The sequence below is a fragment of the Polypterus senegalus genome, chromosome 13 (assembly GCF_016835505.1).
Source record: "Polypterus senegalus isolate Bchr_013 chromosome 13, ASM1683550v1, whole genome shotgun sequence".
Taxonomy (NCBI): domain Eukaryota; kingdom Metazoa; phylum Chordata; class Cladistia; order Polypteriformes; family Polypteridae; genus Polypterus; species Polypterus senegalus.
In genome coordinates, this window is record NC_053166.1 from 51,668,602 (window position 1) to 51,692,857 (window position 24,256).

At 39.5% G+C, this 24,256-nt stretch overlaps 1 protein-coding gene across 1 annotated transcript; it reads right to left on the minus strand.

The window, feature by feature from the left end:
• Nucleotides 1-1,948: 1,948 nt before the first annotated feature.
• Nucleotides 1,949-20,310, minus strand: il12ba (interleukin 12Ba). Its single transcript, XM_039776064.1, has 7 exons — nt 20,096-20,310; nt 14,836-15,117; nt 13,074-13,191; nt 12,040-12,221; nt 7,888-8,057; nt 6,779-6,906; nt 1,949-2,032 (listed from the first exon to the last, which is right to left on the minus strand). The coding sequence occupies exons 1-7, from the start codon at nt 20,235-20,237 to the stop codon at nt 1,984-1,986; spliced, it is 1,071 nt and encodes a 356-aa protein (XP_039631998.1). The 5' UTR covers nt 20,238-20,310; the 3' UTR covers nt 1,949-1,983.
• Nucleotides 20,311-24,256: the final 3,946 nt, after the last annotated feature.

Here is a 24,256-nt window from a genome sequence, read left to right on the forward strand (position 1 = left end):
AACAGAACACTTTAAACAAAATTACGTCTTAACTGTATAGCAAACAGGTAATGCAAGTTAAGTACAAGTGAACTTACTTCTGGCCATTAAATGCACACTCTCTTACTGATTCAGGATACTGTGGATTCTTAGTTATTACAAATGACCACATCTCTATATGGAAATAACCAGTACATGCATCTCTTTCTCTCAACAAACAACCCATAAATACATATGTGCTCTGTTGCATGCTGAGATGTGCACCCTGAAATATGATATGTGTATCCCAATTGGTGCTGTCTGTCTAACAAAAATACATCAGAAGCAAAGTAGAAGCTGATTAACATAAACCAAAAACAACAATATCTGTTCATTGGTTAACTGTAGAACCGCAGCCAGACTGTAGAAAAGGAGCCAGGCAAACCAGACACAGTCAGAGTCCTGGAAACCTCGGTCAACAAGCCACCTTCCCCTCTTCTGGCCATTTTACAACTGAGTCAGTGCTGTGCTGGTCAGTCTGATGAAAGAACCCATCTACCCGATGATTCCAGCATTCCCTTATCCGAGATGAGTTTTCCATGGTAGCCAAACAATTTGGCCATAGAACAGTGGCGCCAAATGTCACATAAGGATAGCGAGAAAAGAAACAGAATAGGGGATTGTTAGTAGCAGTATATAAATATTGTATTGCTTATATTTCAGTGCTAATGACTAACAACAGAGATGCAGTACGCACAACTACTAGTCAGGGTAGGCAGCAGCTCTAGTCAGGGTATGCTAGACTAAAGTAGCCTGGATTTAATAGCTGAGACTTTAGGGGTGACTTTTATATTATTAGGCAGACCATTCCACAGATTTGGGGCCTGTAAGTAAAAGCCTGGCCTCCCACAGTTATTTTGTTAATCCTTGGAATCATAAACAGGCTGGTAATTTTGAGATCTTAATCTACACTCTGATTTGTGAGCAATGCTAAGTTCAGATAAGTAAACAGGACCTTGACCATTTAAGACTTTATATGTTATATGGAGGATTTTGAAATCTGCCGTTTATGTAACTGGGAGCCAGTGTAAGGACTTGAGAACTGGAGTTACCTGGATGTGTTTGTAATTTCTGGTTCTTGTAATAATTCTTGAGGCAGCAATTTGAATTAACTGAATGCTGTTTAAAGAGCGACTTGAAAAGCCAGTGAATAACATATGGTAGTAGTCAATCCTACTAAAAAATGAAATAATTTCTCCATATCCTGCTTATTTAGAAAATGCCTTAATTTTACAATGTTAATAATAATAATAATAATAATAATAATAATAATAATAATAATAATAATAATAATAATAACTTTATTTATATAGCATCTTATCATACAATTACATGCAACTCAAGGTGCTTTCCATAGATTAATCAACAAAAACAAAGATATACCACATTTGCTTGGATTATTATCATTAATTAATACTATGAGAATTTCTAAGAAATGTAAGTATACTAAATACACAATCAATCCAGTATTGTTAAGCAAAATTTAACCACTAAAGTGCAAAATAAGGTTTTGTAATTAAAATACTTAGATATGTATCCATTAAGGCTGACAATAGAGCAACCAAGGCTAATTAATACAGTATATATAAAAATTTATATATATAGTATGTATCTACATTTTACCTAAATAACCCATTTAGTAATAACAGTTTGATGTTATTCAAGTTAATAAAAAGATACTAAAGCAAATAAAACAGTCTATAGCAGTTTCAGTAAATTTAGGATGTAGAGGAAGTTCTCGATTTCTGAATGTGAATGTTTGATCAGCTGACATGGAGGTAAGGAAAACAAAAAACTCATATGATGGAGAAAAATAAACCTCTGGAGGACCACAGTCAGAAAACAGAAACCAGCAAATCAAATAATAGGTCTGGTGGTAATCAGTTTCTGCATCATGAAAGCCAGAATGACCTGCAAAAGGCCAGCTGGTCGCCCGCCCTCCACTGGGCACAGCTGCTACAGTCTTCAATAAAGGTTTCCAAGTCCTCCTCGTTTCTTCCAGTACCCCAGGTGACTGCAGAAAAGGACGCATTAGCACCACCACACAGGATGGGAGACAGAAAACATAAAAAAAAAAATCAGTGGATTAATGCTGGGTACTTATTAACACACCAAAGAGCTAAACTTATAATTCAGATCACTATATTATAATAGAATTACTGGAAAGCTAAATTAACAAAAGGGTTTTAGAAGTTGTTTGAAATGTTGCACAGATTTAGCCTGGTGTATTTCTATTAGTAAATGATTCCAAATTTTAGGTGCATAAGAACAGAAAGCTGCCTCACCAGTTCTTTTATGCTTTGATCTTGGAATAACAAGCAAACCTGAATTAGCAGATCTGAGATTGCAATTTGGTACATAAGGAAACAGGCATTCTGAGATGTAGGTAGGGGGCAAGATTGTTTAAAGCCTTATATACAAGAAGGAGTATTTTAAAATCGATTCTAAAAGACACTGGCAGCCAGTGTAAAGATTTTAATATTAGGGATACATGCTCATATTTTTCCTTTTGGTTACAATTCTTGCTGCTGCATTCTGGACTAGTTGTAGCCGATTTATGTCCTTCTTGGGTAGTCCTAATAGGAGATCATTGCAATAATCTAGTCAGCTAAATACAAATGCATGTATGAATTTTTCAGCATCTAGATTTTATTTTTTTTCTCCAGCCTCTGGAGTTTTTTTTTTTTTTTCTGTCCACCCTGGCCATCGGACCTTACTTATTCTATGTTAATTAATGTTGACTTATTTTTATTTTTTACTGTGTCTTCTATTTCTCTATTCTTCATTTTGTAAAGCACTTTGAGCTACAATGTGCTATATAAATAAATGCTGTTGTTGTTGTTTAAATGTTATGTTTATATTAAGAGTCTGCACCATTGCAGTGTTTCTTAGAAGAAAGCAGACTTGGTAATATTATTAATGTGTGATCTGAAGGTGAGAGTCAATAATAACACCTAAATTCTTAACCTCTGGTTTGATTCGTAGGGTCAGATGATTATTTCTAAGAATCTCACTTTGTTTATTGTTCCCAGGAAATAACAATTTTGTGTTTCCCTTAAGTAGTTTAAGGAAATTCAAACTCATCCATTCTGTTATACTAGTAAGGCCACTGGATTAAAGGGTTTAGAGCCTCTGGGTCATCAGGCACAATGGATAAATAGAGCTGTGTGTAATCGGCATAGCTATAGTAATTTACGTTATACTTTGAAATTATACGGCTTAATGGAAGCATGCAGAATGGAAATAATGAAATTGATCCCTGAAGTGCATCACATAGAATATTGTGTATTTTTGATGCACAACTGCCTCAACTGGTAAAACATTTCCTCCTGGTTATGATTTAAACAAGCATAAGGCAGCACCCAAAAGCCCTACCCACTGGCTAAGGCGGTTTATAAGAATATCATGATCAACAGTATCAAATATCAAATCTACAGTATCAGATATCAAATCTACAGGATCAAATGCTGCGCTCAGGACTAACAGAACAAGTACAGATATTTAATTTGCATCTACATTAATTCACAGATCGTTTACTAATTTCACTAGAACTGTTTCAGTACTATGATTTAATCTAAAACCTGACTGATACTTATCTGGAATAAAATTGTTATTCAAATAATCACTTAACTGCTGAAAAACTACTTCTAAGATTAAGATGGAAACTTTTATGATTATGATGGTAAAAACATGTTTTGGATAGAAGTGCATGCTAGTGTCAAAGGCAACAGCTTGATTGCGGGCTGATATAAAACTAATGATGATTTCCAACTAAGTTATATAATAAAAAAAATAATTTTACAATCAGCATCGTTCCCTCTTATAATTAGCATTTCTGTTGTATCTGTGTTATTGGCTTCTAATTTTTGCTCTTTGCATTTTGAATTTGATCTTTTTTTTCTTTGACTTCTTTGTGTTGTCCCCCTGCCTGTTTAATTGACAATGCTCTTGAATTGCCCCTTTGACAATTTTAATTTCCCAGTTCAGAGTTGCAATCAGTCCTTTGGGATGAGCATTTTCGTCTTTCTTCTGGTTTCTGAGTCTGCTTTAAGAAGATTTAAAGTAAGGAGGTTAGCCCAAGGGTGCCTAGGAGCAGACTTGGTGTGTCAGTCAGATGTAGATATTTTCTGGTCAGCTCTTAGACACATTACTGTAATTTCAAGAGGGTGTGTTGAAGTTTAATTAAAGAAAGGGAGCCTCTTTGATTGGAGCCATATTTACCCACCATGCAGTGCGCTCCCCAGTCCCCAATCAGTTGCTCTGTTACACATTGATGGTGCACAGGAGATCTCAATCTACCTGTGAGTTTGTGAAGGTCTCCTTTTTTCTTGCCTGGAGGGACAGAGAGCTGCAGGGGTACTTGGCTGGCTTTCTCGTCCTCTCCATGCATGATGGTGCTGCCCTTTTCTCTATTAACACCATGAAGACTCCTATCAGTTTGTCTTTGTGGTGAGACACGGAGCTGAGATACTCAAACTAAAGGACTCCCCCACTGTTGACCTCCATCTAACTGAGAAGTCAAGTAGGTCCTAACTCTGACTCTTTGATGCTGAGTCCAATCCTAACAAGGAGTACCAGAGACCAGGACCCCAATCAAGACCCTAATAAGGATGCCATGCTATGCTGGGTGCTGCTAGTCTGGGGAGATGGTCTCCAGAGAGCAAGTTTATGAAGCTTATGTGAAGACCAGACACAAGAAATTCAATGAGAACAAAATACAAAGGGTGAGTTAAGAATGGATCAGTTTATTTGAAAAGTAATAAATACACATGCTTCAATAAATACAAATGAATATTCCTCAGCAGCTTCCAGTTAAATAATTTAAAATGCAAGGTGCAAAAAAAGACAAGCAAAAAGTAGAAACGTGTTCTACTGGGCAGCTTATTCCAGTACTCTCTGCAGTGAAGGCCACTTGAACGTGGAGTCTCCCTCTTTCTTTGTTAGTTTGATGTTAGCTCATATCGGGGCCATGAGGGGCAGGGGGCTGCTCTCCGTGAATGACAACATTTTAACACATTTGTTTATCTCTTCAAGCAATCACTGAGGAGGCTGTTCTCGATTTCTTGATTCTTGTTTTTTTGGAGCTAAGAAGGAAAACAAAATAAATACTACCAGTAAACTTTTCCTTCCAAAGAAATATTCCATTGGGGGAAAAACCTAAAAATGCCTACATAGTTGGCAGTAACTGGGTGCAAGATTGAAGTAGCAATCAGCATGGGGTGTGGGATGAATCTCCATGGACGGTAAGACTCAAGAAGTTGGGTGAGTCTTCAATCTATGCTTCTGTCTCTTGTAATAATGAAACAAATTTACTAGCACTAAGATGGCACCATGGCACTTAGGTGAGAGGCCCAAATTCTTCTGGCTGGAGTTCCTCTGTCCTTCCTATGATGCAGAACATGGACTGTTCCAGTCAGGATGGTCCTGATGTGCGAGCCCTCTATTTTCACGTCACTGCACTGCAGGTCCTTTGTTTTCAGGAACCAAAAAATACTATGTGCTGTACAATGTAGGCCCTGGACCACTTGTGGTCCCTGGCTATATCTGTGTATTGCATTCCCATCACACCACAAGAACTGTAAGCTTTATGCAAAATACGTGACTTGCAAAGCAGAATGACGTGGTGTGAAGTGATCTGAACTTCATGGAGGACCCCCTCCCTCTTATTGCTTCGTCGTACTCTGGATGTCACAGGGTAGCTTATTGCTTCGATGAGGTGCATGATGTGGCACACCAGAGTGGCAGCTATGAAGAATGGTCCATCTTCACCAATAACTCTCTAAAGTCCAAACTACTAACAGATTTGTAAGATGGCACTACTGCTTGTGGTCAACCAATCAGCACAAGTCATCTCTCAAGCCACACCCACAATAGTTCCTGGTTGAATGAAAAGTTTCAAACCCTGAAATAGGAACAGAAAAAAGTAGCAGGAACTACAAATGAGCCGAGTTCCTGAGGCGGGAATGCTACAAAGGTTACTGAGTTTCTCACGTTGAGAAAGTGCCTTTGGTCTGATACTGTTGGATACTTTTGAAGCCTCAAATACTGAAAATGGATTCATGTGTATAGACACTAATACTCTGATGCAGTGCACTCTCTTCATCATCTGGCTTACATTTTCTTGTGTTGAGTTCATTTTCCAAAACTATTCATTCATGAACAAATAGGCTCTGACTGCACATTGTACATGGGATGAATGGAAATGCCGGCAAAGACTATCTGGGCAAACCAGGCAGAGTGGACCAGGTCACTAAGGGGTGGTGGTGGCATAGCAGCAAAACTAAATGGACTCAGTCTGAGCCATTAAGAGGGAGGTCTTCAACCAGTCTTGTAGCAGAGGGTCAGGGTGGCAGGTCCCTGCCTCTACAGATGATGGTACAGCTTGGCTCGCCTACATATGCCAGTCACTTAATGACTAGTGTAGTGTGCGATTGTTTGGAATTCAAGAGGAGCTAAACTTTTTCATTGTGAGACCATAACTCTCCAGATGAGATGTTCAATAGCAGGGTTAGGCTGGTAGACTTGTTATGGTTTCCTGTTGTTTCCCTTGCATGTGCTTGGGGTTTGAAGTATGAAGAGATATGGGTACTGAAAGTGAGCAGCCAACGTCTTTGGGCATTATCACTGTTGCTTAGAGAACTGGGAAGGCAGTGCTGGCAAACAGGTGGATGGACAGGTGGGCAGCAGGCAGTGCAGAGCAAAAGAATTATTGAGAACATTTTCCAACATGTAGGGAGCACTGAGGCTGAAGGATACCTACATGTTCACTGAACTCCACTCACTCCATGAAGAGTTGTGGAACCTGTCCTTCGCCCGAATGCAGACAGTACACTTTGAACATCTGCTGCTGAAATGAAGATCTTCAGTGAAGACACTAGTTGAGCTCTCCTGTGAAGCAGTCAAGGAAATAATTTAATAATTTCAGTTTCCTCATGGTTCATAAATATAAACTAATATTATAAAAAAAAAACAGGCACTGAGCTGTCACAGCTGCTTTAAGGTTTTTAGTTTCATGCCATCCATTAAGTTCACATTTTGAGGTTTAAAGCTACATGCAGATAATGCAAAGCCTCAAATATGCTCTCAGACTCCAACAAATTATCAAAATAAAGGAGTCATAAATATTATAATATGCCCATGCTGTAACAATAAAATGTGGAAAAATCTAATGAGGTGAATACTTTTACTTTAACTCCACATTCTAATTCTAACTTCAAGGTACGCTAGTTATTTCAGATAAGAAACACAGAAGTTTTAAGTTAGTTGTACTCACTGATCATGGAGTCAATGTGTTGCATGTTCATTAGCACATGCGAGTAAGAATTTCACTGTTCTCTGTACATGTCACAGTGATAACGCTGTGAAGTTCGGCCCTACAGATGCAGGAGCCTCTCTCTGTCACATTAGGTTTAAGGCAATACTTAACATGGATGGAGTGGTAGTCCACCCCAGAGTACAGCTATGTCTATGGCCACATTGGAGCATTTAGAGGTCCTATGTGTTTATGATGTGGGAGGAAGAGTAATGCAGACAGTGGGAGAACAAACCAACATCACACAATCCGTCACCACACGAGGATTCTGGTCTCAGGCGGAGGTAGTTATTGCTGATTATTATAGTTATTAGTATTGTGCCTTTGCAAAGAAAACATTGGCAGACATCATCATGGTTTGTGTTAACAATTTAAAGAAATCATTCCATTTGTCTTTACTACTGCATAAGATTTCATTAACTGAATGAATAATGGATATGTTAAGATGTTAAAGAAATTAAACTATGAAATAGATAGATAGATAGATAGATAGATAGATAGATAGATAGATAGATAGATAGATAGATAGATAGATAGATAGATGACAACTCACTGACCTTCCTTCTCTTTTGCCCGCTTTCATCATCACAGTTTTTTCCTCCTTTGATGGCTTTGGCTTCAAAGTACAGAGGGAAGAAGGTAGAGGAATGGTTCCAGGTACTGGGATATTTCCACACGACAGTGCTGGCATTCTTTTTCTCGATGTCTTGAGGCTTATCTGGCTTTACTAAATATGGGCAAGAACACAAGGGTCACAAGTTGTCCTTTAAGAGTAAGGTGATTATATTGTGCAAAGTTGTGCATAGTTTCCACATTAGGGTACATTACTACATTAAGAGTAAGTATTGGAGCCAATCCCAGCCAACACAGGGCACAACGCAGGAAACAAATCCCGGGCAGGGCGCCAGCCCACCACAGGACACACAGACCAAGCACAATTTAGAATCGTCAATGCACCTAACCTGCATGTCTTTGGACTGTGGGAGGAAACCGGAGTACCCGGAGGAAACCGACGCAGGGAGGACCCGATAAGTGAACCCTGGTCTCCTAACTGTGAGGCAGCAGTGCTACTCTCTGCGCCACCGTGCCGCCCTATTAGTGTTCCTATTTCAGATTTTTTTTTTATGACAAACAGGCTAAGTGTATGCTAGGGGCTTTTATTAGAAAGCTGATGCATGATTCAATCATAAATGTTAGGTGAGTTCCAAGTGTTGGTCTCTCATCTTTCGTATGTTACAACCAAAAAAGGAGGTAGCAGACTGTAGGAGCTGTGCTGTAGTCGACAAGGAAGTCATAGAGTCCATTATGAGGATGAGCAGCTCCTGCCACTAGAGGACAGCATAAGACTGTGAGGGAAGAATGAACAACCAGTGCGGTGTGTGAAACTCGAGGGGGCTGCAGCAGAATAGCAACACCGGTATGGCTGTCACACATTTTTAGATTTGTCTGTGTATGTCTCAATAAAACATTAATGAAACTCTTTTAATCCTAGATGTAGAAAAGAATCCAGTTTATCCTTACAGTTTTATTCAGCAAAAAGTAATGAACTATTAAACACACTGAGAACCAGGCACATTGCTATGCTGGTGGTCACAATGTGTGGGATGGGGTATGTTGTTCCCATATTTTTCAAAGTAATTGTTATTTTAAAATATTACATTATGAATTGTACGTTTTTTCAAAACAGAGGCGCCAAATTACTCTTAACTCATGAAGTGAATACCGTGTTGAAGTGAGGAAAACTGACATGAAAGCTGCTCACACAAGCAGAGTGCACAGTTGTGCACTTTAATGGAAGGCTACACGAGTGGCAAAATAAACCGCACACCTACACTCTTCAAACAATGGGCAACTTTCACTTCGCCGGCATCTCTCAGCATTCCAGCTTTTCGAAGCAATTGTTAGTTTGATCTGTTTTTCGTGTGAATAACAGAATAACAGAGTCTGTGACTTTTATATCATTTAAGTAGAATAGAACAAAGTGATTTTAAACTCCTAAATAAAACTGGGCTTGCTATGTGTAAGTGCATAACTGTAACCTACTGAAAACACTATCTTATAAAAAGGAATTCCCCGAAAACAAATGACAGTGTGATGCTCAGTCAGTGTCAGGGGAGTCCTGCATATCTCCTGCAAATGAAGGCTGACAATTTATGATAATTTGTCCAGAGTCTTGCTGTACTTTGCTTGCTTTCTTCTCAGCATCTTTGCCTGCCACATTTGCTAAGCATGACTGACGGTGTGTTACCCATCTTTGTCTTTCTAATGGGATTTTGTGGCATTTATCAAGTAAAACTAATTTAACATTAGAGAAACTTCTGAAGAGAACAGACCATTGAGCCCAACAGAGCTTGCCAGTCCTGTCCACTTAATTCCTCCAAACCAACATCAAGTCAAGTTTTGAATGTCTCTCGAGTCCTACTTTGCACCGCACTGTATGGTAACTTATTCCAAGTGTGAAGAAAAACTTCTTAATGTTTGTGTGAAATTTACCCTTAACAGGTTGCCATATGTGCCTCAAGTTCTAATTGAACTCATTTTAAGGCAACAGTCTCAATCCACTGTACTAATTCCCATTATAATTTTAAACACTTCAATCATGTCACCTCTTCCTTTTGCTTAAATTAAAAAAAGTTTAACTCTTTCAATCTTTCTTCATAATTCATTCCCTGTTATCCTGGAATCAGCCTAGCCGCTCTTCTCTGGACCTTTTCTAGCGCTACTTTGTACTTTTTTAAACCTTGAGACCAAAACTGCACACAGTGCTCCAGATGAGGCCTCACCAGTGCATTATAAAGCTTGAGCAGAACCTCCTTGGACTTGAACTCCATATATCAAGGCGCTATATAACCTAACATTCTGTTAGCCTTCTTAATGGCTTCTGAACACTGTCTGGAGGCTGCTAGTGATAAGCCCACCATGACTCCTAGGTTCTTCTCATAGGAGATGCTTTCAAGATTCAGACCTTCCATTGTGTATTCAACCCTAGCATTTTTACTTCCTGTATGTAACATTTTACATTTACTTTTTAACTTTAATCAGCCACAAATCTGCCCAAACCTGTATGTTGTCCGATTATCTGCCAATCCACATAGCTTAGTATAATCTGCAAAGTCAACCATCTTGTTACTTATATTCTTATCCAAATCATTTATATATATATAAGAAATAGCAGCGGCCCTAGCACTGACCCCTGTGGAACACCACTCTTAACATCGGCCAGTTCTGATGGGGTTCCTCACATCATCACCCTCTGCTTCCTCTGTCTGAGCCAATTTTCCACTCATCTACACACCACACCCTGAACTCCAACTTCTTTTACTTTGGTGCCCAACCCAACCTCTCACGTGGGACCTTACCAAATGCTTTCTAAAAATCAAGATAAATAATATCATATGCACCATTCTTATGCATCCTTCATAGAATTCCAGCAGGTAAGCAAAATCCAATCGTGCTTGTCTGGGTCCATGCTGACTGTTCCCTAAAACTCCTGTTCTGCTCAATATTTTTCTTAATAATTATTCTCATTAATTTACCTGTAATGCATATTAAGCTTCCTGGCCTATAACTACTTGGATCTACTCGATAATCCTTTTCATGTAAGTGGATAATATTTACCATTTTCCAGTCCTTGGGAATTACTCCATTGCTCAGTAACTTTCTAGAATATACGTCAAAGCTCTATATACAGTATGAACTATCTAACCTCCTTAAGCACTTGAGGATATGGTTTTGTTTTTTGTTCAATTTAAGCTTATTTAATCTGAGCAGCACTTCTCCCTCTACTCTTTCTCAAAGTCTATGTACCTCTTTAGTAGTCACTGTGACTGCTGGGCGGTGATCCACTTCCTCATATGAGGAACCTTCAGATACATACAAATTTAGAGCATTTGCCATTTCACTGTCTGAATATCTTAATTTCCTTTTACTGTTCCTGATTCTCTTCACCTCCTCCTTGACTTTTATGAAGAACTTTGGAGTAACATAGTAAGTTTGGAGTTGTTTGCTACCTCCAAAAATAAGCCACCATGCCTATGTCAGATGTTTAGCATATATTCTTTGCTAAATAGTGTTTAATTCATCATAGAGAAGCATATTTAGCCTCAAAATATGGACTTTCTTTTACAGATACGTGATTAAGGAGCAAACTTAATACGGTAGAGAGGTACGACAATAAAAGGAAAACACTATATGTGCATGTCAGTACCAGATTGGGTAGCGATGCCGAAACTGCAGGTCAACAGGGTGCGCCTTCTCCTGGTAGAATTTAGTAACACTGCCCTCTAGCTTAAGAGTGAAGACTTTGGTGAAGACTACCAAAATTAAAATGCAACCCCGTGATTACAGTGACATATTGCTAAGAAAATGCAAAGCCACCAGCAGCCAGGAATATATCAAGCAAAATCATAGCTGGATTCCTATACGTCCATCATCAAGTGGATGCTACACATTAGTGGTGGTTGGAGTGGCTCCCCATTCACTAAAACGCTTTGAATAGTGTGAGAAGCATTATATAAATGTGTATTATTATTATTATTATTACTATCATTATTATTATCATCCAGATCAGCATTACCTGGCTGCACTGAGCTCCACTAATGAATCCATTCCAGGCAGGGAGGGCACTCATGATGACCCTCTCTCATACCTGGCCAATACATGTGAGTAACAAGTTACATCTGAAAATAACACTCTTGTGAATGACTTACCGATGTCTGACAAGAAGAATTTTTCAACGTACTCTTCTAGCTGTGTGCCGTGGATGATGTGCATCACAAATGTGACCTGGTCCGACTCTTCTCGGTAAGGGCAAAAACGCAGTTCTTCACATAGGGCTTTGTTCTTCTCTTTTGTGCCGATAGTGCACTGGATGCTGCCATCCATTGAAGACCTAAAACATTCAAGCGTGTCATCATCCAGTAAGGAGCAGAAAGCATTGCTTGCAATGTCTGACGGCCATTATGAAGGCACCAAAGGGCAAAAGGCGTGCAGAGCTGATGCATGTGACTAAAAGGACAACTGCCATTCTGCTCAGAGAGAGAAATCTGCGCTAAAGCTTCGTATTCGTTTGATTAAACTTCACAACCGTATATTGTGTTCCTAAGAATTACTTGTAGATGCTTTAAAATCACTTCAGTTATTTTTTTTTATCTGGCGCCTCCTTATTAACCGGTACCATAAAACCTCCACATATGATAAATCGTTATATAAGCATAAAAGTAATATAGGCATCTTGAATGCCGTTTTTGTGTTATTTTTGAGGTTGCTGATCACAAATATGATCACATGTTTGATATCTGATTCTGTGGTCCTATCCCACTAAGAATCACTCCCATAAAGTTATAAATGGCACATTTCAAACATAAGTATGTGGGGTATCGTTTTTGACTATTTTAAAACCAGATTATGAATATGATGTTATTTTGTTTTTATTTTAAATCGTTTATTTGAGATCTAGCACTCTATGGACAATCTTCAAAAGGTTAGAAATAACAAATTTCTGTTACAATTGAGAATATTCAGATTTAAAACATTCACATCGAAACCCAAATTTTAATATTTTAAATATTTGACGCACGTGTTCTTGTTTATTATACTGTATACATGAAGTAATCACTCCATTCTATTCATGCTAATTCACACTTTTTCCATTTGTACAGGAAGGAGAGCCTTCGATATTTCTAATTTACATAACGAGGCGCTATTGGTTCGAAGCAAACGTGCGAATACAAACAATTCTTACCCGGATGACCGGTGGGCACTGGCCACGATTTCGACACCTCGTGAATTGACATCAAAATTCCAGGAGCACTCAAATTTTCCACAGTGACTGTTGGACTCACATTTAATGTAATTTTTCTCTAAAAGAAAACAAAAATATACATAATGTCCGTGATTGTAAAATACATAAAACTTGTAGCTGAAATTATCTGATTTGACTGTTCTCAACATTTATTTATGAAAGATAATGATTAACCTATAAAAAGTAAACTATTTGACATAAAGTTCGTGGTTACTGAAAACTTTTTCACACACTAGACAATAAATATTTTAACTAAAATATACGTATAGTGTAGTAATTTAAGCTTTGGACTTCACATTCCGAGGTTATGGATCCAAGACCCGCTACTGACACTAAAGTCACTTCACCATCATGTGATCCAAATGGAAAAACAAATGTAATAAATTGTATTTCGTATGTTGTAAGTCGCCTTGGGTAATACCAAGTAATAAAAATATAGGTTTGCTGTCCGTTTTTTACAAGGTCAAGAGAATGGCGCCACGGTCGGACGCCGATCAGTCACAGGACACATCATTCACACAGAGAATTCACAGAGAAGCAGCGCTATAATAACTGCTCTACGAAGTCAGTGTTTTCTCTTAAAAACATTTCTATTTTTAAAGGTGCATGCGTAAAAAAAAAAAAAATGTTGAAGAATTACATACAAAAAGTACACTCATTGTCAGGACTGCTAAAAGTGTAGGTATTTTATAACTGTATGCATATACTGTAGGCTATATTTAGCATTGGAGCGATTATATTTGAATCGGCACGAGTTTGAGAAACTTATAGACTATTCTATAAGTCATCAACATTTAAACATAGTAGGAGTCCCCATCATTAAATTAAGTTAGTCTTTTCTGTTTTTCATAATGTAGTCGCTGGAGGAGTGGAGACGATCCCAAAAGCACCACACACAAGGCAGGTAACAAGCCAGCGCAAAGCTCCAAGCATTGGTGGGTTCGCTCACACTCGTACATTCAAATCCCCCCCTCCCACGGCCCCCCAAACATTACACAAAATTAGAGGGAACAACCGTAAGCCTAAAATAAATTTGATAGATAAGGCAGGTATGAAACAAGTCCATTTGATAGATAAGGCAGGTATGAAACAAGTCCATAACGTTTAATAAGCAATATCCAGCCACCCTCCATCCATCCATCCATTATCCAACCCGCTATATCCTAACACACGGTCACGGGGTTCTGCTGGAGCCAATCCCAGGCAACACAGGGCGCAAGGCAAGAACAAACCCCGGGCAGGGCGCCAGCCCACCGCAGTTAAGAAGCAATACCGTTACTTTAAAGCGCTGTCCAATGAAAGACAGAAGATTACACAGTAGAATAAATATTACTCTGTTTTTTAAAAAAGTAACCAAAGGTATTTTTTTACTCGATACCACAAGGTTGCAGGTTTACATGTTACTTTCTGCTCATTGCGCAACTCCGTTAACCTCTGAAACTTGTACTGTACAGTTCCAGTAACGCGGTTTGAGACGCAGTTCGTTATGCACGGCGCTGTGCAAAAGCAAAGAAGGTCTGGACAAAGTGCACGAGCTGTTATAATTAAAAAAAAAAAATTCGAAAGAAGAATTGTCGCCGTGACAGGAGTAAGCTAAGCATGACGAGGAAGACTCGAGCTGGTGTCCCTGCTCTTACCGCGCCAACGGCACTCGGACGTGAAGTCCCCCGCTTTCACCTGGGTCTGCTATGGCTTTACCTACCTGAAAGCTTCTGCAGGATTGTTTTCGGGTAGTCTCCTTGGCTGTCTCTCGTCTTGTGGATCAGAACCATGGTGTAGTTGAGCACTTCTTTGTTATCCTTGCGGTGGCAGGTGTAGTTGCCCCCATGCAGAAAGTCCTCCACCTTGATGTTCAGCTGGACGCCCGTGCCTCGCCGCAGATTCTTCTTCTCCCAGTAGACCTCGAGATCCTTGAAGGCCTCGCCACAGTGTAGCGAGACGTTGGTAACTTTGCTGCTCATTGAATCCAGTTCTACCACAACAGCTGAAAGAAAAGAAAAGACAATATTAGGGACTGTTTAAGGGGTATCTTTAGCTTCTGCCCACCTGAATATGTTTTGCTTTTAAGATTTTGGGATCAAAAGTTATGCCATTTAATTTTCCTTTACAAGAGGTGAAAGAAAGTTTGTTTAGATAAATTAAAAGATGGATGGATTAAAGGCACATATATGGAATAGTCCATCCATATCTCCATCCATCTATTAATTTTTATGGTTCTGCCTGTTATTGTAGGGATCCCTAACTGACTGGAGTACTGCATTCACCATCTGTGCCCTTCTGGCCAGGTGCCCAATTAAATGATTAATCTTCATGATGGCACTGCAACTGTACCAGTGGACAGCTTAAACAGTATGGAGATTCCAGGAATAATCAACTTCAGCTGGTTTTCTCTTTGTCTTATCCTGCCGACATCACCATTTCTACTATGATGTACTTTCGAGGTAACGTTTCAATGTAATTTTTGTTGATGGAATTGTCTTTGTGGGGATTTGCTGTGAAGGCAGTACTGGGCATCAGGGTGGCATGTCAGAATATAAACAGAATGAACGAATAAGCAAACCTTGCAAGCCCATTCAGTCCTAGTCAGTCATTTGCTTATTGGTTTAATGAATGTCACTGGACAGAGAGTCCCAGACTCCAAGTGCCTATCAGTTAATATGAAAAAACACAAGAATCAATATTTCTTTCAGTAATCTACACTGCCATTTCTTTCATAATGTTTGGCTTTAGACCATTATTCAGGATGGCATAATGGCTCAGTGGTCAGTGCTGCTGAATCCCAAATCAGGTGTCCTAGGCTTGAATCCCACACCCAGTCACTGTCTTTGCTCAGACTGCCTGTTCTCCCAGTGTCTGAGTTGGCTTTTCTCCATGTACTCCAATCTTCCTCTCACATACCAGTGTGTATATCTCAAGTTAACTGGTGACTCTGAACTGGCCCAGTGTAGGACTGTGCATGGCACCTCACTCAGAGTAGCTTGATGAGGCCGGGATAGACTTTCCCTGAACTATAAGCGCATTTGTGAGTGTTATCTCATTCAAATTTTCATACCTGTCCTTCACTAGGTTTATTAGTGGGCACAGCACTTCTGCCATACTATGAAGCTTCACAGGTGCCATCCTAGCTGATTGCTAACAAGAGTTCTCAGATCTCCTTGTTCTTAGCCCCCAATTCATATTTCCCATTGAACTCCTCATTTGCTCTGAAATTTGTTTTGTTCAGAAGAAGAATTTCAGTGTGTGCGTAAGTACTCTAAGAAATGTAGTCAGAGGCGGCCGTCTGTCCTAGTCTTTAGTAGTCAGAAATCTTCACCTTTCCTTTCTAGAATTGATCTTCCTGCTTTAAATGATTAAAACAATGGTCGATCCTGCAGGCAGGCACAGTGGCTCAGTGTTTAGCACTTTGGATTGTAACTCCCAGGGATGTCAGTTCAATTCCCACCTCAGACTAACTCTACCCCACCCCCAGATGAGCAGATTAACCATCCTGCCAATGGTTTTGTTATTACCCTGATATTGTACAGGTGCTCTATCTTATATTATTATTGGGCTACTTCATCTCTTCTTTTAAATTATTTCTCTTTTTTCTTTACTAGTTAGCTCTTTTCCCAGCCCCTCTTGTTGTCTGTCAATACTGGATTTGAGTCTTTTTGTACTGGATTTTGGATACATTTGTATTCACAAGTTTGTCAAGGTGGCACGATGGTTAGTGCTGCTGTCTCGTGGATGTAGTGTGTGGGGTTCAAATTCTTCCTTCATCTGTGCTCTCTGGGCCCCCCACTTTTCTTTCCATATCCCCAAGAAATTGTAGGTTACTAACTGGTGTCAGCACTGAAATGCACTGTTGCTCTTCTTGCTTTGCACCTGGTGCAGCTGGGATAAGCTCCAATAATCTTTAATCCTAACTTACGTGGCTTGTCACAAACATTATGTCACACACGTGTCAGTTTCCTATTGCATTTCATTTTGTTCAGCCCCATGAGATGGCGCACTGTGATAATGGCACTATACAGGGCAGAGACTGATTTTGTGCATTCCCCTAATTTGAATTCGTCTGTTTGTCAAAATTTCTTTCTTTCTTTCTTTCTTTCTTTCTTTCTTTCTTGGTTAGAAAATCAGTTGACACTGAGGTTAAAAATAAAGTGTCATCTGCATTCTGTGTATGCTCCTCATTGAGGATGTTACAGACATATCTTTAAAAATCCTTCCATTTCTTTTTTGTTCATCTATTTTTTGAACCTGCTTAGTCCATTCCAGGGTCACCGAGCCTGCCTGGCCAGTATGAAGAGCAACCCAGGATGGAAGGCACTTTATGTCATTGCAAGGCACACTCACACAGCTCACAGGTTCAGGACTTTGGGATTTGGGACAAAACTGTCAAAACACTTGAAGAAGAGACACAGGGAGAACATACTGACTGTGAACTAGCTGGGAATGGAATTCAAGCCTCAGAAGCTGCAAAGCGGCAGTGATCATTACTTAAAAATATCCATCCATCCATCAATCCATTATCCAACCCGCTATACTTTTTCAAAACCTGGCAGGATCTAATCAATAATATTTTAGAATAAGCTCTTAAAGCACTGAGAAAGTAGATTCTCTCCCTATTTCTTTTTCTTCTCAATTTATCTTTATCCATCCGTCCATCCATCCATTATCCAACCCGCTATATCATAACTACAGGGTCATGGGGATCTACTGGAGCCAATCCCAGCCAACCCAGGGCACAAGGCAGGAAACAAACCCCAGGCAGGGCGCCAGCAGGGCACGCACACACACACCAAGCACACAATAGGGACAATTTAGAATCGCCAATGCACCTAACCTGCATGTCTTTGGACTGTGGGAGGAAACCCATGCAGACATGGGGACAACATGCAAACTCCACACGCTACCCACTGAGCCACCATGCCGCCCTACTTAAAAATATACACAACCAAATTCTAAAGTCATTTGTGAAGGTGAACAAAGATGAAGCATTTCAGCTTATTAGAATGAGAGGCGCTAGTTCACCAGTGCGTTAGAATGAAAGTCGGCAGTTGTAGAAGGTCTCTTCCGGGTAGGGAATGGGATAAAAAGTATGTCATTGAGCAGATTATGAGCCTGAACACGAGAGAGGCTATTGAAATCAGGAAATTGTCAGACACACATGCATTTCTTAATATTATTCTTGATGTAATGCAGGAGTGCGAACTCAAGTCTGCTCATAAATGTCTTTTGGTCCAGTCAGGATTTGGGGTCACATCATTCTGGCTGCATGCTCTCTTTTATTTTCTCAGCTATAAGCCGCTGTATGGTATTGCTCTCTTCTAGCTGACATTCAGGTCTTAACATCATGTAAGCTGAGAGCATAGACTGTTGGTCACTTAAGCCTTAATCTCTGAGCAGACTTTTCAGGCTTTCCCTGTGTTCATGCCGTTCTCCACTCTCATTCCGATGTTGTATGTGTTACTGGCAGCTCCAGACTGGAGTGTGAGTGTGTGCTGTAATGGAGTGGCATCCCATCCAGGAATGGTTCCTGTAATGCATTGAAGATTTTAAGGCACTGCATGACCCTGTAATGGACACATTTGCTTACGAAATTGACTGAATGGATAGATAAATGATGTTAGTACTGATCTGGAGAAGGAGCCTTTGTCAGCCCGGCTGCGGCTTTGGAGCACCCATTCACCTGCAGTCCACTCTGCCTTCACAACCAGGCACCTGACATCTCTTTTTGATTTCATTTACAGTTAATTTCTGCTTCCTTATCGACTGGGTTAAACAAGGTGAGGAATGTTACGTTACCCTGTGCTAATGTTTGCTTTGGTGTCTTTCACTTTTGTTTCTGTTTTAAAGTGTCTTATTTATGTTTATGGCTGCCTTTCTTTACATACTAGACAGCAGGTCTGAGTGTATAAAACGCAGGTAGACAGTGTGGGTGGCGTGTGCATAACTCAAGTGATGAGCATTCTGGTTTGTTAGGGGGGTCGCACTGAGCACCTGGGCAATATGAGCCAATCATACTTCGCATTGTTTTCTCTGTTTTTATTTTTTTATTATAAAGTGCCTTCTCCTTTTTTCTCTATCTGCAGCCAAGAAGTAATAAGAGCAGCTTCAGAAATACCAGAAACAATATTATTATTGTTCAAAATAATAATAATAATGCTAGAATTATGTCTACAAAAATCCCCAATTCAGTGCTTTTGAGAGTTTCATAATTACAAGTGATGTATAATGAAATTCAAGACATGAAAAAGACAAAAGTTATTATTAGCACAGACAATGGGCTGCAAAAAAACAGCCAGGAGATGTTTCAAAAGGTGTCGTCGGGCAAAAGGTTCATGGCAATTCGGATTTGAAATCACGAAGAAGGGGTGGCACACTGATGGGCTCTAAATAATTAAAGAGAAGTTTTAGAATCTAGTGTTATTATCCTAGGTGTGTGTACAGATTATAGAACTGTAGCTTTTTTTTTTCTTTCTTTCTTTCTTGTATAGAATAATTTATAATCTTACATCCCTGTTGCCACCTAATATCCCTATTCACATAATAAAGTCTACCCCAACCTGTTATAATCAGTCCAGTCCAGTCCAGCAATAATGATAATAAGAATAATACAATTTAAAACATGTATGCAAGTTTCCTGTCAGGTGAGTGTGTAGCCTCCCAAAGTGTTCAAGTTCAGAGTACATATCCAGTTATTTAGGATTAAGTTACAAATGAAGCGTATGCTGTTGAGTCTGTGGTGGACGTGACTCAGGCTACGTATTCCCATTTCTAAATATAAATTGCTAATGAGATCTATAAGAAAGTCTTCTGTTAGTGTGATGTAATATAGATGAGCACACAAAAAACATAGGGAATAATTACACAAAAAAAGTACTGCAAAAGTAGTAAAAGGGAGCTGATAGTGAGCATAACAATCATGACAATTCAAGAGCGTTTTCTTCTATCAAAGGCCCGTTTAGGAGGACACTCACTGTGATTCATCGGCAGGCTGATGTGACCTTCTGCTTCGGGGTTGAGAAAACAAAACAGAAAAAGCAAATTCCACAGCTTCATCATCATGATCATCATCATCATCACCTGTAAGAGGGAAGCAAAACAAAGAGAGCTCTTCATGCATGTGCGGTGCCAGTCTGTGTATAGCTGCAGTGTAACAGCGAGGCAGGTGATAGGCTTTACACCGTCGTCCACACGACTCGCTTCATAAACAGGAAAGAAACATGAAAGTAAGTAAAGGCAGCCTATTTATTTCTGACACAATCTCTGGGGTTTTTGTGAGATTCAAAGCATTGCTCTGGGACAGGCCATGTACTGGTAGTTCTGTTTTTAAATTAGAATCGCTGGGATGGTTGCAAATGTCAAGCAAAAATGCACAGGTCAAGGAGGGGACAGGCAAAGGAGTCAGTCCACGTGTAATTTAAAACTCAGTCCGGACACACAAAAGGGAGAAATGTGTCCAGCAGGATGACGTATACAACATAAATTACAAAAAGTAGCTGTAAGTGAGGCTCTCAGACACCCTCAAAACATTCCCTACTGATGGACTGGGCTCATTTTTTCCAGCTCTCCTTTGTTAAGAGACCACCTGAAGCCAGTCAATGATTCTCCCCCTCAACACAAGCGGTGTGACCACAGACAGAGCGTTCTTGCACCACAATAAGCGTCAAGTCATACTAACTTTTTTTATTCTCCTCCGTGGCCACACTTTAGGTGTATTGCGTATGGGATGTATGTAAGCTGATCAGTTATGTGTATTTTATTTTACTGGCTGTGCTGCCCCCCAGGTCATGATACTCTAAAGCAGAGGTTCTCAAACTCCGTTCTGGAGGCCCACTATGGTTGCAGGTTTTTGTTCCAACCAGCCTCTGTTTTTAATTGGACTCCTGTGCTAATTAAGTGAACTGTTGTTTCCCAGATTCCATGTTTTGGGAACAATATACAAATTAGAAAACTAAGTTTGGTAAAAAAAAAAGTATTAAAATGTACTAAGCAGTTATATGTATTTTTTCTTTTTAATAGTATTTTCATCTTGATTTTCATTCTACTTTTCTAGGTGGTCTAATTGTTTAATCAATCCATTATTTACTACTTTGTGGGGCTGACGCTTAAGTAGTTGCAGCCTTTCACGACTGAGTGTTGTTTGCTTGGGTTTCTGCTCTGCTTGTTTTTAATTGTCATTATTAAGATTCAATGAAGGGAACAAACGGCACAGAGATAGGGCGAAATGTAATAAAAAGAGAGTTAAGCATTTAAATCCACAGCAAAAATAGAAATATTTCTAAGTTTCTTATAAATGTAAACATCATGCTGCTGTGCTTTTCTGAATGTAGAATAAAAGATAAATAATACCAGCTAATTAAATGAGATCAGTGCTATCAGGTGTTGTCACTGATTAGGAATCTGATTGGAACAAAAACCTGCAGCCACAGGGGGTCCCCAGGACCGAGTTTGAGTACCCCTGTTCTAAAGCACGGGTGTCGAACTCCAGTCCTGGAGGGCCGCAGTGGCTGCAAGTTTTCATTCTAACCGTCTTCCTCATTAATGACCAGTTTTTGCTGCTAATTAACTTCTTTTGCCATAATTTTAATTTACTTGACTCCTCCCCCTTAGTTCTCTTTTTCCTTAATTAGCAGCCAAACAATAATGAGACACAAAACAAGCCGCCACATCACACAATATCTAAAAATAAAGAAGGGTGATGGTCTTGGTAAGGTTGATCGCTCAAATATTTTGACGGTGTTCTTAGAAAAAACAGAAAAATCAACAGTTTTAAAAATGTCTGCTGTGGCGGAATGAGAGCAACAACAAGCCAATTAACAGCAAGAATCAGCTTCTCGCTAAGAGACTGGTTGGAGTTTGAAATCCCAGTTTAGCTGGTCATCTGTCAGCTCGTTTCACATCTCATTTCTGTTTGGCTGTCATTTAATGAAGAAAAGAATCAATTCAGAGGACTGAATCCTTAAATACAGAGCTATAAAAATTAAGGGAAAAGAAGTGAATTAGCAGTGAAAACGACTCACTGATTAGGAAAAAACCTGCTGGCACTGCGGCCCTCCAGGCCTGGAGTTCAACACCCCTGCTCTAAAGTATACGACATAAAAACAAATGAACTTTAACAGTTCAATTTAACAGAGATAGAATACTACTTACCTCAGTGTTGGTGATTTTCTATGTTTTTGGTTATTAATTTTCATTCAGGGACTTCAAAATATCATTACAATGCATGCATGAAAGGAGTGCCGGAGTGTATCCTGGCAGGAGTGAGTACAAGACAAATGCCAGCCTATAGCCCACTCGTGCTCAAACCCACATAATACCGATTTAAAGTCACCAATTAATCCCTTCTCAGACATGACACAAAGAACGACTACGCATGGAATCTGAGCCCCAGAGACTGGATCTGTGAAGAAACAATGCTACCAATGACACCAGCCTGCAGTCTGCACAGTTAAAGATTCATGCAATGTTTCAGTAATGAAAGTTGAGGTAACACTTAGGCTCAGTTACACCTACACTTATTGCACTTTTGACATCCACTTTTAAAAACGCATTTCCAATCAGTCCAGCATGAGATTATGCAGTCTGAGCAACTTTCAGTCTTATTCTACGGACCATAGCCATAGTATGAATTAACGCAGCACAATGACCTATCACAATAAAGTAGCCTTTTCTACTAAGTGTGACAGAAACAACGCAAGTATTCTGCTTGCATACGACAATCAAGAGACAGACAACATAAAGGATGCCACTGGACAGCAGCAAGCAGTTATTTTTAAAATGCACATTTCCTTTCTCGAGCTGGGTTCACACTTTCAAGTTTAACAAAACCTTCTGAAAGTTCACCAGAGTGAATCTGAAAGCGTTTTCTTTCTAAACGAGGTTTTTGACCAAATGCTTCACTAACCTTACAATTTAAGCCAACTCAGTCATTCATTCATTTTCCGAGCCCACCATCCTGACCACAGGTTAAAAAGACAAAGTCTTTCAAAAGCATTCAGTTCATCAAATAGATCTGCAAGGCTGCACACGCTGCATACGGCGTCATGAAAAATACCAGCTTGAACAAACAGCTGAAAAAGAGCACCGTGTGCTATTAGATCGTCCCGCACTGTGCAGTTAAAAGAAAGAGCTCACAATTGCCGGAGTTTTCTCTGACAAACCACTACAGATTGGGTTTCCACTTCCAGTCACACCAAAAGCTTACCTTGGTGACTTCTGCTTCCTTTTAGTACCTGCTGATCAGCACTTCAAGGTTTGAATGAAATATGTGAGGCATCGTGAATTTATAGCCAGCAGAAAAAAAAAAAAAAACTGGAAAATCTTAGGAAATTCATCAAGAAATAATTATGCATCAACAAGCAAATTAATTATGAACCAATAACAGTTTCCACAAATCTAAAGACAGAGGATGACAACACCAAACTAATTTGAAGAGTTAAAAAAAACAACAACACATATTTAATAGGTAAATGAAAGGGATGTATTAGAAGTGGAAATTAGGTTTTAATTCATCAATTTTACGTCATTAATTACTTTCAAATCCCAGTTCATTCTCTTTCAGTGTCCCATTTGTACATTTCCCCGCATATCTGCGTTTCTTCTTTTTTACATTCTTGGTTTTCCTCTCAAATTCAAAAACACAGCTTAGATTAAGTAGACCCCACATTAATGAGTGAGGCAGAGAGGCGACCGGGTGGCATTTTTATACAACATTCTTTACATTCTGAAATAATACAAAAATATGACAGTTAGGTAAGAACTGTTAAGAGTTAAAAAAAGTGCCTCATTTATATTCTTCATTTAAAAACTGTAAGAAATATTTTTTATTTGAAATGTTTCAGATATCTCAGAAATGCAATTCACACCATGTTGCACTGAGTGAGAGGGTACAAATGTGCCTTGCTTCAGATGGAATTATTTAATATGCCAGCCCTGATCATTAGGCACTGCGGTGGGCTGGCGCCCTGCCCGGGGTTTGTTTCCTGCCTTGCACCCTGTGGTGGCTGGGATTGGCTCCAGCAGACCCCCATGACCCTGTAGTTAGGATATAGCGGGTTGGATAAGGGATGGATGGATGGATCATTAGGTATAAAGCTATGAATGTGTCTGTCTGAGCAAAAGATTTTTCATTTATT

What these genes read in the sequence shown, in the direction of transcription:
- il12ba (XM_039776064.1), bottom strand. Translation starts at nt 20,237, where the DNA reads ATGAAGAGCTCTCTTTGTTTTGCTTCCCTCTTACAGGTGATGATGATG. An exon ending in CAGCCTGCCGATGAATCACA is followed by an intron (nt 15,118 to 20,095) that starts GTGAGTGTCCTC and finishes CTTTTCTTTCAG; the next exon opens with CTGTTGTGGTAGAACTGGAT. An exon ending in GAGTGGAGTTCAGTGAACAT is followed by an intron (nt 2,033 to 6,778) that starts GTAGGTATCCTT and finishes CCTTTTCTGCAG; the next exon opens with TCACCTGGGGTACTGGAAGA.